This window comes from Scatophagus argus, chromosome 13, assembly GCF_020382885.2.
Source record: "Scatophagus argus isolate fScaArg1 chromosome 13, fScaArg1.pri, whole genome shotgun sequence".
Taxonomy (NCBI): Eukaryota; Metazoa; Chordata; class Actinopteri; family Scatophagidae; genus Scatophagus; species Scatophagus argus.
In genome coordinates this window covers 15,341,902-15,360,869 of record NC_058505.1, presented here as the reverse complement: position 1 = coordinate 15,360,869, position 18,968 = coordinate 15,341,902, and the positions used below count along the sequence as shown (strand labels likewise).

The following is an 18,968-nucleotide window of genomic DNA, read 5'->3' as shown; positions in this document are numbered from 1 at the left end:
TAGTCACCAGTTTTAGGCAAGCTAAAACTTCCCCGGGGTTACAAAACTCCAGCTTGTTCCAAATGAGCTTCAGTGATTTTAGGAAGGTTGAGAGATAAAGATAAGATAAACAGATTAGTTGTCAAGGAGGAAACCACAAAGATGACATCTCCATGACAGCTGGACATAGTGTTTTGATGGATGTTCCTGCTATGTGACTGTAAGCTCCAGAGCAGCTACTAAATGAAGATATTCTTTTGTCAACAGCTGTTTCCAAGGTCAAGAGTAAACGTGGAACCTTAGACTTTGAACCAATGTGGCCAAGAGGTCTGTGAAATGCTCAGAAGAACTGAACTCCTACAACAACATGACAAGACAATCTCCATTTTCTTATGATGTGACAAAAAGCGGACAAACCTATACTAAACAGCCCGTGTGTTGGGACGTGTGGCGTTTTGTGAAAAAGGCAAAAAAAAAAAAAATTATAGACAAAACCAAAATAGGTCCATCCATCATTCATCATCTGGTAGAGCTCAGAATTACAACCTGGATGTGTTGTTTCCCAGTGTGAAATCCATTTGTGTAAAACAACACCTGTACACCTAACGTCCGGGGTATTTGTGAATGTCTATCTATTTATTTAGCTGATGGTAACAACATAAAATGTCGTATCTATTCTTGATGTGACTCAAGAATAGGCTTTGAAGTACAATGTGTTGACGGTTATTGAGCACTAAACGTGTGGTTGAACCTCTAAAACCTCCCTTTAAATAGCCCCGCCGGCTGTACCAGCACAACAGGGGCGCTATTACAAGCATTCAATGACACGGTAACCTGTATTACCAGCCTCTATTTTAATGCGGTGGCGCTCCACAGATCTTCCCCCGGTCTAGTGTTGGCTGTTCGGGGATAAAGCCGAGTGCTTTTCGGTCATGTGATTCCTGTTTTTTTTTTTTTCTTTCCTCCTTCGAAGTTGAAAGGCAGGAGCAGAGCTGTAGAGGGGGGTTCAGCTTTCCTTCCCTCTGGTCGTTGATGCAACGTTTTCGTCCCTTTTCCACCACACTATTGTTTATTTCTCGTTCGGTGTGATATTTTTTTTTACTCCAACCTTTCCTTCGCGATGGCGGGGGCTATTATTGAAAATATGAGCACCAAAAAGTTGGTAATAGTGGGAGTTACTCTGCTTTTGTTTCAGGCGTTTGCCTTCATGGTCGGCGGTTTAATTGGTAAGTTTTCCCCATTTTAGCCCTGCACTACTTTTATCTGGCGTTTAGCTAATACTCTGTGTTTGTGTGCGCGCCTGCTTAAGTTTAAACATCAGCGTCTCTGAAAGGCTAAAAGCACAAAGTTAAAAGTTGGACTGTTCGCTACATGCCTCCATACCAGCGTTAATCAGTGTTTTCACCAGAAAGAAAAGACGGTAAGCGCTAACTTTTAGTTGTGTTGGACCTACCGAGGGTGGTCCGAGTCGTGCACAAATAATGCGGTGCTTTGAAAACAGTCATTTTGACACCAAAGCTGCCGAAGTGCACCTCAGCTAAATCACTGCTTTGTGTCATCAAGGTGTTCGCTGCCTTCGTGCCACAACTGTTGGCTTCATTTCTTTTGCTAAAAATAACACGGGACAGCAGGGATAGGTTTGTGGCTTAATGTCTGATTTTTACCATAGGAATGTTCTGCAATAACATCCAGGCTTTTGTGCATTTTCACCTCTTTGATCCAAACTCGAATGTTCTTTCCCCCTTTCTTTCCTCATACCTCCTCCTCGCCCTCCCCCCCCTCCACCTCTCATATATAATGTCTGTCTAGTGTGTGGGGCCCCAGGCAGCATCTCTACCTTCTTTTCACTCCTTCTTTACCCCTGTGTGAATCCTCTCCTACTCCCCAAATCCCTGTGGCCTCGCAGGCAGAGCATTCATGTTTCCTCCTCTCCCCTCTTCTCCTACTTTCATTTGCATTGAGACAGACAGTGGTGGTGGTGGGGGGAAACACACCAGTGCACACAGCTGTCAAAGTTGCATTTTGCCTTGAGGACTGTATTGGAGTTCCTGTCAAGTTTCTTCAAACTCACCCACCCACTCACTCACACATGCACAGTGTGTGCGAGCACACACACACACACTCTTGATAGAAATTGAGTCCATGTGAAAGATGCCTGTCTTTCTTACAGGCTGAATCTGGAAACTATCCACACTCCCTAAACACCAGTCTGTCTCAGTGTCCCTGCAGTCCCTCTCACTCACTACATGGCTGCTGCTAAATTAGCTTGTTTGGTTCGTTCGTGGCTGAGATGGTTTTAATGAAGCCAGATTCCTTTGTGTTTGCTCGGTGGCCGAGGGCGGCAGGGGTAATTGAGTAGAAAGGGGTTTTTCTCCCCTTGTTTCCCGACAGACCCGGGAACACGGCATGGGGTCAGCAGGCTGAGGGGACGGCCATTATTCTGGACACACTGCAATGGAGACTGGAGGAGCCGGTGTGCTGCTGGACTCACAGGGTCACTAGGATAATTGAACTCCAAGGGGTTTCATATAACTGGGTTTGATTCAGTTTGGTGGTGTGGTTTCTTTGCTGCTGTGTGTGTGTGTGTGTGGGCATGTTTTTCATTTTTACACAACTGTTAGCACACACAGTTGAAGGTTCCTTGCAGATAGTCTTTGCTGAGCTTTATGACTATGTGTCTGTTACCCAAAGGAAGTGTATAGTGTTCATGATTTTTCGTTTTCCTGCAGGCATGGAAAATCAAGAAGTATTCCCCCTAGCCTTTTGGACAGTGCAAACATCTTAGAGTCTTCTTTGGTCTTTTTCATGAGTTGAATACGGGACACTGGGCTTTCATATTCCCCCTTAAACATTCTGTAGAATGGATTTGTGACATCTTAAATTGATTGATTGGTGACATACAGTGGGAATGTGTTATGATCAAGTTTAGACTGTGCTGTCGGACGTCACATGTTGTGTTTTAAGTTTTTTTTTTTTTTTAAGTTTGACCTCGGTCTTTTCATAATTTCCAGGTATCTCCCAGGTGTCAGAGATTAAAATGCTGCATTAAAGTCTGCAGTAAGAGCTCTGAGAGTCACTCAGATTGGTTTTCAGTATTTTCTCTTTTGTGAGCTGGCCTGCTCTCAGAAGAATATAGTTCTATATGTTTCTAATTATGTAACCTGCTCTTATGAACCTGAACTCTTGATCAGTTAGAGTTTCTGTTATGATATGAAGTCTGACAATTTGCATGTCTGAAAATCTGAAGTGTCTAAAGTGACTTCCTTAGTATACTGTATTTTTATTTATTCCCTTCTGTGCTAAGTACTGTACTTTGAATTTTGAATGAGTAGAAAACCTCTCCCTACTTTAAAAATACCCTGGCTTTACACGATTCAAGGTTCTGGATCATGAAGACCTGTGTGGTGTTCTGTTTTTGTCAAAAAAAACCAATAAAGTTTAAAAATATTAATTCTAATGTCCAGTCAGTTTAAGTGTCTGCAGGATATTCAAATGAATTTTTATGTGCCTGACTCACTTTGAAGAGCAGTGTGGATTTTGTTTACTATATGGATGACTTTCTTTGTTTAAAAAAAAAAAATCCCTAAGTTGTTTGCTACACCTGATACTAACAGGGAAATCCCAGCTCACAGTCAATCTAACAGGCTGACATCATCGTCTTTATATTTGACTTTTTTTTTTTTAAGAAAAAAGCAAAACTGTGAGTTAAGTTATTTGCTTTGAGGCTACTCCTCCATTCTCTAACCCCTCCGATGTCGTTCACATCAAACACCCAGCTTTCACGACAGGAGACCAAAGTTTTTGCGTCTGCATGATAATGACAGATCACTTCCCAAGCACTACTGCAATCCTATGACGGCAACGCCAGTCTCGTCAAGCTCATGAATCTCAATGCGTAAACAGTGTAATTGGTGCCTCTGAGCTTTTGGGAATTTTTGCTCCCATTCACTTCAGAGAGAAAGAGAGTGAGAGAAATCGTGGCTACCAGGCATTTTCTAAACAGTATTAAAAGTAATAGCCAAAATGTTTGGACTGGACTTGGCTCGGCCCCAACCTGTTGACTGTTCCTTGTGATTGCTAAGATATTAATGTTGTCCATGCATCTTTTTATTCAGAGAGCTCAAGTTTTATTTATTGTTTTTTTTTTTCACTCAGTCTTTTTGTGTGATTTATTAGTTTGAGGGGAAATTTTACTTCGCAGGAACTGGAAGCACTTTGTGCTTTATTTCAATATGGCACCTAGTCTAACATCTCTCCCACTTTGTGTTTTGTCTCACCAGCTCCAAGCCCCACAACAGCGATCCACTACATGGCCACCAAGTGTGTGGATACAGTCAAGCACCAACAGGCAACAAAATGGTTCATGCCCTGGGGTCCTAACCAGTGCGACAAGATCCGGACCTTTGATGAGGCCATGGCCAAGAAAATTGAGGCTAACAACATTGTATTTGCTGTCCACATCCCTTTGCCTAACAAGGAGATGAGCCCCTGGTTCCAGTTTATGCTGGTCATCCTACAGTTTGACATAGCGTTTAAGATGTACAACCAGATAGGTGAGAACCAAGGCTTTTTTTGTGAGTTTAAAAAAAAAAGCGTGAGGATCAAATGGTTCTTGTTTGTCCCATGCTTTTAAGAGGCCATGCTGTTTTATATGGTTTGCTGTTAAGAGATCAATTAAGGTTATAACAAACAAATAATGAACACTTGGCTAATTGTATTTCAGATTTGATTACCGTACTTGACGGTGTCTTGCAAGCTCTTATGCTACCCTTTTTTTAAATATCTGAAGTTTTTCTCCAGTTGTGTCAATATTTTGTCTGTTATTTCCTCACAATCTGAAGGCAAATATTTGCAGAGGCTCAATGTGACCAAGTTAGCCTCTGAAATATTCACCTCCTTTGTCACTTCTTATCACTCATATATTCAAGTGCACAGTCATTCCACCTTTCCCAGTAATTCTGGTTTCTTATAGCTCATTCCCTGCAAGAAGTGGTGGTGGGATGTTGTCTTGTGTTCTTATTTCAGTCTATCATGGTGAATACTTGAGGAAACCAGAGAAATGTGTCTTTTCAGTAGATTGGATTTCTGTTACACTGAAAGGCAGCAAACAATGATGGATGTTCTGCTGTTTGTCCTCTGTGGGCTCTCGGGGGTTTTGTAGAAGGACTTGTCAGACGTGCTTGAGACAAATATAAAAGAGAGAGGAGAGAAGTAATCTGGACCTGTTTGTTATTTGCCTCTGAACAATGAAGAGATCCGCAGCAAAAAGGTTTACGTACTAATTTCACCGGCTTTCTACATTTGTTTTGTTTTTCCTACACTTTTTATGGCATAAATAACATGCTCAGTCATTTATGCAGTGATTGGTACAGTCTCATTTCATAATATTTACGTTCCAGTATAAACATGCAATAACTGTAGATCAGAGTTTGTGACAACGTAGGATAAAACATCAGAATGGCATGAATCATAATGGAAGGGATGAGAATGTTGCACACCCTACTCCTCCATGTATGAAGTGTGCAAGACTTTCTTCAGGGTACCATTATATCTGTTGTCATTACTTATTTTGTTGTTATTATTTTAGTCGTAAACTTAAGTGATACTAAAGTTTCAAGGAAAAAAAGGAAGGAATCTAGTTTTGGTCGTTTCGAGGCAAACTCCACCCGTAACTTCCCTATTTGTAGTTTTGTGGCTGAGAGGGGGAGGGGGAGATAACTGGTGCCTCGAAGAAGATGCGGTTTGGTGTCCTGGTGGGGGTCTTTGGATCATGAAAGAAGGGATTAGAGAGGTGATGAGAAAGTGCAAAAAGTAACTTGATCACCAGGAAAGCCTTGGATTTTGATGCTTTTGCTTCATGGCTTAGAATGCATAGCTTTCTCATCTTGAGCTTTATCACAAATTGTGTCGTGTCTACCCTGACAAATGCCTGTAAACCTTGATAGACATCCACCTTAGGCCAGTTTGTAATTCACAGAAAGATAATCAAGGTGATTGTCATAACAAAGAGAACAAAAAGTTTGCCAGTTTGTGGTGTAATTTTATATAAGCCAGCCTTTCTGGTAAGGCTTGTCTAAACAAGTTACAGTTGTTACATTGGTGGCCTCGTCATCAGCATCATTTGCTTGCTCATTTCCTTGGCCTCAGTGGAAATGTGTTAGGGGGCTGTGGGTTGTTTACTGCCTGGCTGCTAGACAGACGAGTCAGTGAATCAGCTTAGACTACAGACATGTCTCTCTGCCAGATGCTACACACTTATTTTGATCTTCCCGAGCTACATGAGGTGCTGTGAGAGCACATGGATGTAGAGGGAGATGAATACTGTAGTTGCTGCATGCAGTAGAAACCAGCCAGTGCTGCAGAAGTGGAATTCCTGCTTTTTAAACAAATGATTTTTTTGACTATGTTCACCCCATTCGTCTTGCTTTTTCTGCATTATCCAGAGACATGGTGTGCTAGAAAGGAGAACCCACTGAAATGTGGAAAATAGCTTGTTTCAAGGATACCCAAGCATTTGGGGTCTTGTATATTAAGGCAAATTGCTTATAAACTACTTCCTCTATCCTTTCCTGCAACACTGATACTGCGAGAAGAGTGCCAGATTCTTCTGGGATTTCATTAAATCAGACCGTTCTCATTCATTTAATGCAAAAATGTTCGGATTACATTGGTCTGTTGAACACTTCGAAGCTATCCGTATGGAGCAAGCTAAAAGATAGAAATGACTGGATTATTGCAGTTATTTTGACGTCTTAAAGAGTTTTATTTTGGTGAAATGCACAGATTTGTTTAGCTTTGAGTCCTCTCTCCTTTTTAGCAAAACCAAGTATTGTATAAAACCTTAAGGTAGTCATTTTGTCAAATAGCAAAACTGTATTCTCTTTTCAGTTCAGTTCTTAAGAAATATACATTATACCTTATACTCATTAAATTTGTTGATAGCCAAATCTAAATAGACTAGATAGGATTCACATTCCTTGAACTAAGTAGAGGCTGGATTCAGATATTCTAAAATGCTATTAAATTCCAAACCCAAAAGCATCGCTTTTGGGTCTTCCACAATTAGCAAAATGGCGTTCGCCTGCCTGTCTAAGTCCTGGCCAGAACACAAAGGTAGGCGGATTCTGTTCTGCAGCTGTATGATAAATGAACAAGGCCATCTCTTCCTTGACTACCTTATCTGTGTAACAATGTGCGTCACAGAGAAGAGCCTCGTCCTTATTAACCACTCCACCCACCTGCCCCACTCCACCCCGGCACCAGGCACCCCTTGGCCAGGGTCCAGCAATAACACAGCTGTTGAGGAGGCTTAGTTTCCGTGGCGATGGCTGCTGGACTATAGTGGAATGTTTGCATGAAGTGAGCTGACATTCGAGGGTGGCTGGCTCGTCCAATGGCAGAGTGGAGGGCATTACAGAGACAGTCGGCTGCCAGTTCTCATCTGGATCCCTCCCTCCCTACTCTACTTTTTTTTTCTTTCTCACAGCACAGGCCACTGGGTTTCTTTCTCTTCATTCCAGCTTGTTTCATAACGACACAAGAGGCACTCTGGAGGGCTGGAGGAGAGAACACTTGGCTTTGTAATGTGATCTAAAGATGCAGTTTTAATAGCTTGGCTTTGGATGTTTTTGTTGGATTCACTGGGCTGGGCTGTTGGAAGCCAGCTCAAGGTCTTGTTGAAGTTTATGTCAAGTAGGAAGTAACCTAGATTTGGACCACCACGGGGAGCAGACCGAATCACCGAATATGTTTACATGCTGAGAAATAATCCTATTAATCTCGCTGTGTCAGGCTCATTCCAGGTGACAGCACACATACGAGCACTCCAATGATTTGGCCTTGTATAAATATGTTTGTTTTTAGTATATACCAGTCAAAACATAGTCTAGCTAAGAATTCAGATGTTTTAAATGAACAGAATGACAGAAAACAATTACAGCTGCAGCCATGAAACTGTGATACTCAGTGATTTAAATAAATTTGATGTCCACATTTTCTTTACATAGTAACGTTCTGGAGTACATTAGCATGTGAATCACTACCGTGTTATGTTGTAAATGAACAGTATGTTTTCATATTGTAATGGGGTGCTGCCAGTGCTCGCTGTACTGTCCCTTTGCTGGTCTACTAGTCAAAAGGCCATGGCTGTCTGTCATCAGGACTTACTTTTATCCTGGCACTGGGATAATAACAGCCAGCTGTGTGTAAGAGGCACTGAAAGAGGACGAAGACAAACGTCTTATTCAGAACACTTTTAGAATTCTTTTGAATGTAATGATTTTGGTGCAAGTTCAAGCCTAAATCATTACCCTTTACAAATGAAACTTAGCATATGCAACTATGTCAATAAACGCCCCCTAATCAAAAGCTTTAACAATATTTGCTGAATGTTTGTGCTGGTCAGAAAGTGAATTGCTGCTGTCTGTGGTGTGGTGATTCTTTCCAGAGGACGGAGTGATGGTCACCATTGATGTGAGCCTGGCCTACAGAGACGACACAGTTAGCGAGTGGACAGAGATGGCTCACTCTTTTGAACAGAGGAAGCTTAACTGCAGCTTCTCTACTTCCAAGGTGTGGAAATGACACTCACAATCAAGCATCCTTTAAATACCAAAAACAACATTTTCCAGAATCCTGCAACAATAATATAATCCAGTACTTCTTATGAATGTCCTGTATATCATAAAAATAAACTGTTACATATGGTTTCAAAATTTAATCTAAGTAACTGGCATATTTGGTCATCACAGTTTTTAACTCAAAAGCTCTTTTTGTTTTAATTTTTTGCAATTAGGAGTTTTTGCTTCGCCACTTTTGTGAAACTGAAATGATACTTTGCTTCTGCCGCTAGTGTTGGCTGCTTCACTGCCTATGTTAAAGTTGGACACAATGATTTGCAAAAAATATAATATTGAAATTATTTCCACAAATTTCTGTGTGATATGAGTCTCAATTTTAAGGTGAATGGTAATTGTTCTGTTTCATTATCACTGAAAAAAATATGAAGATGATGATGTGCCACATTTCTTAATTTAACTTTGAATTAATTTTTCAGCCCTAATTTTTATTACAGCTGTAAAGTGTTTCTTCCAGCTGATAGTGGCCTACATCTGAGCTCAGAGATTCACTGACTGAGATTTTTTTAATTGCGGGGGCTGTGACTTTGATGCCATTTAGGCGTTTGGAGTATGCATTGCCTTGAACTTGTCATAAACCAAAATGCTTTGTCACCGCTTTGTATTTTCTAGACCTTTGAGAATGAGGGACGTTACTATGAGTGCGACCAGCTGCCCTTCATGGAGGTTGGCAGTGTGGCTCATAAGTATTATCTTCTCAACATCCGCCTGCCTGTCAACGAGCGTAAAAAGATCAATGTAGGGATTGGAGAAATTAAAGACATTCGTCTTGTTGTAAGTTGGCATTTGACTGGGACCTGTGTATTTGAAGCTTTTTGGTACAATATTGATATAGCTATGGTTTAGCAACAAAATAACATACACAGCACAAACTGTTGAAACTGATGATGTGTTTTCTTTTCCTCTTCCAAGAGCATCCATCAGAACGGAGGCTTCACCAAAGTGTGGTTTGCTATGAAGACATTCCTCACGCCCAGCATCCTCATCATCATGATCTGGTACTGGAGACGGATCTCCCTCATGAGCAGACCTCCTGTGCTATTGGAGAAGTAAGGCATCATCTGTATTAAAGTGTCCTGTGTTCACAATTGTATTGTTAGCACCTTATATTATGTAAGAATTATACCTCTTGGCACACAGCCAGGACCTACAGAAATGGTTTCATTAAAATTCTTGGAGGCTCTGCTTTGGTGCGTCTTCTCGGGGAAGGCGTGTATTAACTATGGATGAAATGAACAAGTAGGGCATGTTGCTAAGTGTATGCAGTGAAGATCACCGAGATCAGAAGTCACTGTTCATCATGCATCTGAGGAGGACCATTACTTTGTACCATTAGCATGTCACACGCAGCATTGTAATTACATGTTAAAGTGAGCCGTCTCTGTACATGGTGGGGCAATTAAGCAAATCTATGAAAATGGTGATAAATAAGTAAAGACCTCTTTCTTGCCTGATTTTTTTTTTCTGAAAGTAGATACATAAACTGGGAAAAGGTTTAAAACCTGTGTTTATTCCTTAACTAAACCCCATGTTAGAGCAGCAAATGCAGGTATCTGCCTGAAGCAGATAGTTTCACCGCCATGCTGTGGAAATTTGAAGCTGTGCTCAGAGCTCAGTGTTTGTCTAACCCCCAACCGTGCTGGGAAGACAGATCAGTAAGAGGCGACGGTCTGCGCCACATGAAGTGCGAAGTGTGAAATGTGTTACAAAATCTGCAAGCTAGAACTCAACCGACACATGCTACATACACACACATTTCAGGACATGCTCACTTAGGCAACACACGCGCGCACACACACAGACTCACAGTCAATGTCTCTCTCCTTCCCTCTGTATTTTCCGGCTCACGGCTCTTATTCCCAGATGACCAGCAGGGTTTGAGGAAGCGCGACTCGTACCCTATTTGTGGACAGCGGATGATTTTTTCATGCTGTAAAAGCTTTACCAGAGTCTCCTGTCATGCTAGTCCACAGAGGTGTCAGAGTGGTAAACCTCCAGACTTCCTCTAAACATAGAGGACAGATGAGTGAGTGGGAACTCTCAATGTGGATAATGGCTTAGGATGATATAATTCATAAAATGGGGAAACCCTCACATAACAGAGGCTTAAACACTTTCCTTCAATTGTAAATTGAAAAATGTTTGGTGCAGAGGCTTGTCATAGCAGGAAAAACACAGGTGGGATTAACAACATTTACAATGGCTCTGTCCAGTTAAAAGTCAGCATGTTAGCATGCGCAGCAGCAGAATCCAGGAAATGGCTAACACAAATGGTATGCAGATGTAATTAATGTTTTTAGTTACACCTATGGTTTTTCTGCTGGCACATCTGCAATATATAAAGGGTTTATTTAGGACATCTACCACATTAACTTTACAGATTTTCAAACCAAACCCTTTGTCTTTCTCCACACAAACACACATTCACACAGATTTGTACTGACTTCAGCTCCCTGTGTTGGTGGTGTTCAGGACACATTCCCTGCATACCAGTCAAATGTGGTTTCAGTCTGTTCGCTCTGTAAAACATCGGTGACGAGCTGTCTGCAATGGACTTGCTTAGAAGCTGTCTTACATTACTTGTATTAGCCACAATGTTTTAAAGGAAAAATGTTTGTACCCACATGTTTTCCTATCACCTGTACCTTCTGCTCTCTGTCTCTCACAACACACACTGTAGCTCTGTTTTGCCCCCTTGACTGTCTATTTACGATCATTCTTTCATCTGCTGGCAGCATGCAGGGACCTGCTGCAGACGTTTGGAAGACGAGCTCTGTTCTGTCTTTCTGAGGGCTGATTGTTCTTAATACTTTTGCTCTTACTTCTCTCTAAATGTCTGCATGTCAGGGTTGAGGGAAGTTGGCTGTAATACTGAAATTTACTTGGAAAGGCATTGAATTATGTGGACTTGGATAGGTCAGTGGGGACACACTGTGCTTGTAGTTGAATGGATAATCTGATCAATAACATCCCAAGATCTAATGAGTCTGCCTCAGCAAACGTGGATATGGCCTTGCTCTAATGCACTGTTTGTGTCTGTGTATAAGATACAGTTCAGATTCAGGTGTAAAGCCTTCCAGTTTAAGCGACCACAAATTTAATCTGCTAACATTGTTCGACAATACATTTGTCTTATCGTATTTGTCTGTTTACTTTGATTGATTTATTATAATCTACCAGCTACTCTCACATGTTGGTAATGGTGAAAAGTGATTGTATTAAGACTGTGTTTTTCTCCCTCAGGGTAATTCTTGCTCTGGGTATCTCCATGACGTTCATCAACATTCCAGTGGAGTGGTTCTCCATTGGCTTCAACTGGACTTGGATGCTTCTTTTTGGAGATATCAGGCAGGGCATCTTCTACTCCATGCTGCTCTCTTTCTGGATCATCTTCTGCGGGGAGCACCTCATGGTACTGTTCACGGCACCATTTAACTCACTGTTGGATGTCTTTCTGACTAACCTGCAGGCTTGTGCGCTAACTAGGATGTTGCTTACAGCCATTTAGCGCTAAAGCTGTGTAAGTCCTGTCACAGCCATTCTGATACTACTTAATTTTACTGGAATAAAAATGATCTTGCTTGCTTAGAGGAATGCTCCAGCAGCAGTGTGTCTTTTCCACAAAAACTAAATAAACATAAAATTAAACACTTGGGTTGATTGGGAAGATTGGGTTGTATATATCTGCAAATACGCATCTCAGTACGCAATCTACAAGCCAGGTATCCAGTGCCTTTAAAAAGTATTTAACCCCTCTTTGGACATTTTAATGTTTTGTGCTTTGTGAAACCGATTTTGACTGAGTGGATGTAAAAAGAGACTGTTCTTCACGATGAACAGAGAGAGCATTAATGGAAAACTTGAGAACTCAAAGCTATGACAGAATGTGTCTGTACGTGTGGGAACTCAGCTGTGAGGAGTTCAGTTATTCCTGGATGCTTATTTTTTTAGGTGCATATATTTTGGTAGGTACTGTTTTCAGTCACCTCAGTCTAAATTTGCTTAGCAATGTCCCTATTCGTCTTTGGCTTTTGCAACTGTTTCTGCGCGCTGTCATTGTCTGTCGAACAGCTTTGATCCTTGGTTGGTTTATATAATAATTATAAAAATTAAATGTTGCCATTATGAGTTAATGTTAAAGCCCATATATCAGAAGTTAAGCAAGATGTTTTTTTGGCAAACGGTTTTGTCCATCTTCTCTCACTGTCATTTTTGTCCAGGAAACACAATTCTTTGCAGCATGGGCGCTGGGTGAAGGAGAAGTGAAGATGTGTGAGAGCTCTGTATCAGCCAAGAAAGTCATCCCTCAAACTGACTTTCATCCCACAGTTGACTTGCAGGTCATTCTCATGCGATGTCCCTTATTTAGCCTGGATTGGGGCAGTCATGGACATGGTCAAGCCTTTTTTCTTCTCACTAATTGTAGAGACTATTAACTTGATGACCTCTTAAGATAGCATGTCTTTACTGCTCCTCAGTTGTCTGGACAGCGGCGAGTTCTGCACAGCAGGCAGTTTTTCTCTTGTGTGTTGGGATGCTGAGCTCAAAAATGCAAAAAATGATTTGGTTCCCTTCTTAGTAATTATTGATGGCTCTTTTGGTGACGTGTTCTTTGCATGATCTGTTCCTAAACCTGTAGAATTGGGTGATCATTGATATTTTCATAGCATCCAGTTGTGGTTGCTGAGAGGTGGTCATATGAAATTGCCAGTGAGTGGGAGGAGATGTGTGCAGTTCTGATATGCCAGTGAAATGCCAGCATGGACGACAAAAAGTAACGCCTTGTATTTGAGGATGTTATGAGTTCTATCCGGATGCCAAAGGTGAGCCTAAGGATATTACACAGTCTACCTGCAGGCTGTTATTTAAAGAGGCTATCCATTGTGAGTGTGCACATTTCTTTTCAGATAATAAAATTTAAAACAATCTGAAAAAGGATTTTTTTTGATGAGCAGGCATATGAAGAATGGATATGCGTGGAGTTGCAGCAATGTAAAAGAGTTGACAAATTGGTTTATATTAGCTGTGCTGAAGGTCCCACCCGGCACACACCTTTAGATTAACTCCTGTGTGTGCCTCATTCTACACTCTTGTTTGCTGCACCTGACTTTTAATCACTCGGTCTTTGCATATGTAGTGTGGTGTAGTGTTTGAATCACTATTACATGTAATTGTGCATGACGTACTGTACATTCATCAGTCCTTTATACACAGCCAATATGAAGCAACCCATTAATATCTCAAAATTAAATTCTCTTGCCACTTTCTCTCGTACAATGTAGAGATATGGGATTTTCAAGGATTCCTCAGGTATGTGCATTTTTTTGTACTGGTTACCTGCTTGATATATCACACCAGAGCTCTACACATGAGCTTGCACTTCCTGACTACACTGACTGGCTTGTAACTCCAGCTGGGAGATACATTTGAGCTGCAGGTTCACCATGTTCAGTAAGCTCTCTTAGCTTTTTCAAGTTTAATAAATAGGAAAATAAAGGACCCTGTTAAATGCCACAGTCGTTGTTTTGGTAAAACTGTGTTAGTCTGTTGTAAAAGTGGATTAGGTGAAGCATGTGGACAGCCGTTGCTGTCTCCTATCTCAGTTACCACAGTGACCTACCTCACTGTGGTTCTGCTTGTGCTGCTTTTGAGAATGCTTTAATAGAAGCATTTAATTAAACATTTCATTTGAAACAATTTATGTTAATCCCAGGGATATTTGCACATTTCACTAGCTTTAACCCAGGTTTGTTTGTGATCTGCCTTTTGTCTGAATGTAGTGTTTGGCAGGAAATTGACTATCTAGGAGTTGAATCTACATATGTATGCTGTACATCTGCTACGATGTGAAGGTTGAAACCACTAAAACATGAATAAAGTCCAGGGGGCTGAATACTTTCAAGGGATCTGTATCTGTTAATGGTTGTGACAGGGCTAACTTTATGGCAACTTATGGCTGTGATCACCCCCATCCTGTTTACACCCAATTTTTATTTGCCTCAATCTGATCATGCCAGGTTGCATTCACTGTCAAGTGGATCTTAATTGCATTGAATTACAAATCCATATTCTGAGGTGAACAGAAATCTGAACCAATTCTTGATATTTATTAATGTAGAGACCTTTGTGTATCAGATGAGTTGCTAAGATTTTTCACAACTTGTGTGATGTTAACATTACATACAGTGTGACTTTTATTACAGAAGGATTTTGATGTTAGTGGGCTTATGTTTAAGTCCATTGTGTCCCTTCCTCTCAGGATCAGACTGAGAGGAACCGTTTCTCAGTCTACTGGAAGCAGGTCGGACCCATCGTGTTTGGCTCTTTCTGCCTCTTCATCTTTGACATGTGTGAGAGGTGAGCCCACATTTTTTCCCTCACTGCTTAGATTAGAACGAGAAACTTATTCTTTACCGAGAGTTATGCATCAGCTCTCAGCCTATTATAATAATGAGTCTTGTGAAATTTGAAATTTGTAGAATTAGTCTACACATGCTGTGTTTACCATGTGTTTTTTGTGTGAATGAAATACTGTGACACACTCAAAAGATGATATAAATGTGTTGTTTTTATTTTCACCAGAGGGGTCCAGCTGACAAACCCCTTCTACAGCATCTGGGCATCTGATATAGGAACGGAACTTGCTGTATCCTTTTTAATCAATCAATCAATCAATCAATCAAATCAATTGGGTCAGAAAAAGAGCAAGCAGCTTGCCTGCTATTAAAAACCTCCAGAGAGTGTGACTGGTCCAGTCATGTTTGTCAGTTTAGCAGCCAATGAACATGTTTATGGTTGTTCCTCTGCTTTGTTGGAACAAATTAATGTCTTGAGCAATGTGGTGGCGACTGCAAAGTAACTGCTTTTTGTCTTCTCGCCAGGCTCAAGTTCATGATGATCATGATTTCTGGTATGCATGAGACGTTTCTCTGGTCGGCTTTAACATGAGCTGAAAACTCTTCTCCAGGCTAATTGGATGAGAAATAATGAAGCAATGCCATATGTGAAAGTGTTGCCCCGTGCCTTTGGGATGATGTGTTTATGTGTGTACCAGTTTGTTCGCCTTGCTTGCCAAGCTGAGCAATGCAAAATTTATCAGCACACCTCTTGAAATATAACTGCCAAACCACCCTGCTTCTTTCAGCCTTCTCTTTTTTTGTTGTCTGAGACCCATCGAAAGGAAAAGCCTACTCAGTGTTCCTGACTCTTAATGGTCTGAAGGCATTTGGTACAGTTGGGGTTATCAAATCTTTATAAGGCCTACTGCTGACATGTTTCTTCTGTGCTTTCTACTGCTGTAAAGTCATTTAAGGTTTTATTAATGAGACACATATCCTTGCAAAGATTTATTTTTCTGACCTTCAGATGTGTGGTTACTGATTAAACTGTGGATACAACGCTTTGTCCATTTGTTAATTAAAATTTCTAAAACCCTTTCTATTTTCTCTTCGCTTATTAGCCCATTTTTATTTTGCAGTATGAATGTAACCACTCTGCTGGCAGACTCTTTTTAAGGTGCACTTGTTTGGTTATTTCCTTGACTGCTGTCACCTCAGATGGCATTCATAATTGTCGCAGGGATTTGTGCCTGTCTCTACTTTCTCTTCCTCTGCTTCATGGTTTTTCAAGTATTCCGCAACATCAGCGGTAAGAGGATGTCTCTGCCGGCCATGTCCAAGGCCAGACGCCTGCACTACGAGGTGGGTGTTTTCATCTGGTAGACCTGTGTTTCTAATTGTTCATTTTCACTAATGAAGAACTAAATGTTTTGGCCGCCCGTGTTAGTACAGGAGGACTTCTCTGCCACACTGAATTTTCTGACTTGCTGACTTATTTTCTTTATCACTCTTTAGGGTCTGATTTTCAGGTTCAAGTTCCTCATGCTGGTCACGTTGACCTGCGCTGCCATGACTGTCATCTTCTTCATAATCAGTCAGGTGAGTGCCTTAATGTTATGAAGACAGTGGGGTTGATCTCTGCAGATAGGACTGTCTAGGGGATGATTTGTGACATTGTCAGTTATTCCACAGTGAGAGTAAAAGTATGCGTTTGTCCTTTGTCTGTGTTCAGGTGAATGAAGGCCACTGGCACTGGGGAGAGCACACAGTGCAGGTGAACAGTGCATTCTTCACTGGCATCTATGGCATGTGGAACCTGTACGTCTTTGCCATCATGTTCCTCTACGCACCGTCTCACAAACGCTACGGAGACGAGCAGTCAAGTGGTCAGTGCATAACTGGTAACGACATATTTCTACTGGTTTTCCAAAGAAATACGATAGATGGGAGTATTGGTTATAAACGCCCTCTGTTGGTTTAGTAGCAGGTTAGGATGAAACCTAAAATGTTGAGCCTGAGATAAGTTAGACAAAGAAATGCATAAACTAGACAATCTAATATTTTTTTTTCTTTTACACTTAATTCACATTTGCATGAAATTGTCTTCATGTTTTAATATATTACTTGGTTAGATTGGTCTTTTAAATTCAGTCCAGTTTAATCATGTTGTTTCTTGTTTACTTAAATTTTTTGGAAAATGCAGCAGGCTCCATTGTGCTATGGTTATATAAATGATTTAATCATTATTGCAGTTAGGCTGTGTTACTTATCTTTAAGTGTGATACAAACAAACTTTCTCATTCTGTCAAAGTTGTTGGTTAAATTTCATCGGCGTCTCAGAAGCTCTCACATCATTCTGATGGGCAGTCAATGTCTGCAAAGCTGCCTATTCATGCAAAGTTTGTTTTTCGAGACGGGTGATTCAGAAGGACCCAGATTCCCAGGGGAAAGAAGGGTCTTTTGGCCTGAGAGGGTGATTCTAATGGACACCAGGCTTCCTTCCAGACAGAAAGGAATGGAACAGTGAAGAGAGGATGGGGGAGGGGAGGGGCGGTGGTGTTTGAGAGCAGGGAAGTAATGAAAACCACCCATCCATCTCCTTACGTCAGTGACACAGGGAGAGAAAAAGCTTTCCCTGAAGTGCGTCAACCAGTCTCATGGGAGGGGCGCCTCTCTCCAAGTTTCACTGTCTGTGTTGATTTACTTTATCACAGTTTCACTTCTGTTTTGAACAGGCTGAAGGTATCCATTTTAATGAAATTCAGCTAAACCAATTTGATATGCAGTGGATCATTGCCTGCAGTAATAAAAAAGAAAAAATAAATAATAACCATAATAATAATTATATATTGATGAATTGATAGATGCTGATGTGTTGCATTTACATTAACAGGAGATGCTGGAGGAAACAGTGGAGAGGACATCCAGCTGACTACTACCATCACCCATGTTGATGGTCCCTCTGAGATCTACAGGATGGCTGGAAAAGAGGCCCAAGAGTAGATTTCACACTGAGACTCCGCCCTACTACCTACCGCATCAATGATCCCCTCCCTCTAATATGTAATCAAACAGGCTTTTCTCTTTAAGCCCCCTGGCCATAAAACGCCATCAGCAACCCACCTTGCTTGTACCTACCACAGTCCCACAGTTACTGTCCTCTTCCAGCACCAAACCCTCAGCTGTGTGACTTATGTGCAACCCTGTTCCCAAATGTAGGTCTAAAGGCTCAATATTATCAATACTCCTATCAGTCCTTTTCATTTCATAGAGGTTTTCTCTTCATACATTTCATACTTTGTGTAAACCATGTTGTGTTCATAAATGTTGCACAACGCTTTCGACACCAAAAAAGAGATTTGAGAGTAAAGAAAACATTTTTTTCATCACACTCCCGTTGTTAGAATTGTTTAAGACTGGGGGTTTTGACAAAGAAGGGCAACAAGATTTTGTGGATACATTTCAGCCGCTGTGTTTTACCTTCTGTATAATTGCCTGTTATATACTTAGTCAAGGCCTTAGATCCTGTCACAAATACATAACCTTCCACAGAAAGTAGATCATGTTGTGTACTGCTGTCAATCTTAGTCCTCAAGTGATTGAGATATTCTGTTATGTCACTGGGAGAAATGTACAGACCACAAAGCCACTTTGGGAAATGCATACTGTATGTTCATTATGTTACAATGTAGATATCTATTTTTTATAAAGTGCTCATTTTCAACTTCACAAAATACATGCATCATGCTTTATCGATGTTTTTGAATTTGATTGTAGCCTATTATACATTGTTTCTTAGTTTGTTTGTTCTTTTTATCCTAATTTAAATAAAAATTTTACTTAATACCCTTGTGTATTGTCAGTGCTTTCTCTGAATTATCGAGTTATGTGTTTATATACAAGTCCTTCTTTATTGTCTTATTGACCGGTAATTTAACGAAAAATTAATCACTGGAAAGGAATTTAATATCTCTTGAAGGACTTCAGTTTGTCTTGTACTTGGTCTAAGTTTATA

At 40.8% G+C, this 18,968-nt stretch overlaps 1 protein-coding gene across 4 annotated transcripts; it reads left to right on the top strand.

Annotated features, from left to right (window-relative positions):
* Positions 1 to 801: 801 nt before the first annotated feature.
* Positions 802 to 18,799, top strand: wls (Wnt ligand secretion mediator). Of its 4 annotated transcripts, none has more exons than XM_046407816.1 (13): positions 802 to 1,205; positions 4,260 to 4,532; positions 8,426 to 8,550; positions 9,228 to 9,389; positions 9,528 to 9,664; positions 11,859 to 12,027; positions 12,836 to 12,955; positions 14,875 to 14,972; positions 15,198 to 15,261; positions 16,172 to 16,315; positions 16,469 to 16,552; positions 16,686 to 16,839; positions 17,847 to 18,799. In XM_046407816.1, the coding sequence occupies exons 1-13, from the start codon at positions 1,100 to 1,102 to the stop codon at positions 17,954 to 17,956; spliced, it is 1,746 nt and encodes a 581-aa protein (XP_046263772.1). In that variant the 5' UTR covers positions 802 to 1,099; the 3' UTR covers positions 17,957 to 18,799. The 4 variants fall into 4 exon arrangements, with proteins under 4 accessions (XP_046263772.1, XP_046263771.1, XP_046263774.1 ...); XM_046407815.1 differs by having other exon boundaries at positions 804 to 1,205; positions 16,686 to 16,854; XM_046407818.1 differs by lacking the exon at positions 12,836 to 12,955 and having other exon boundaries at positions 807 to 1,205.
* Positions 18,800 to 18,968: the final 169 nt, after the last annotated feature.

Coding starts and splice junctions, on each gene's coding strand:
- wls (XM_046407815.1), top strand. CDS start 1,100: ATGGCGGGGGCTATTATTGAAAATATGAGCACCAAAAAGTTGGTAATA. Junction 14,973..15,197: donor ATCTTTGACATGTGTGAGAG/GTGAGCCCACAT, acceptor TATTTTCACCAG/AGGGGTCCAGCTGACAAACC. Junction 15,262..16,171: donor ATATAGGAACGGAACTTGCT/GTATCCTTTTTA, acceptor CTGTCACCTCAG/ATGGCATTCATAATTGTCGC.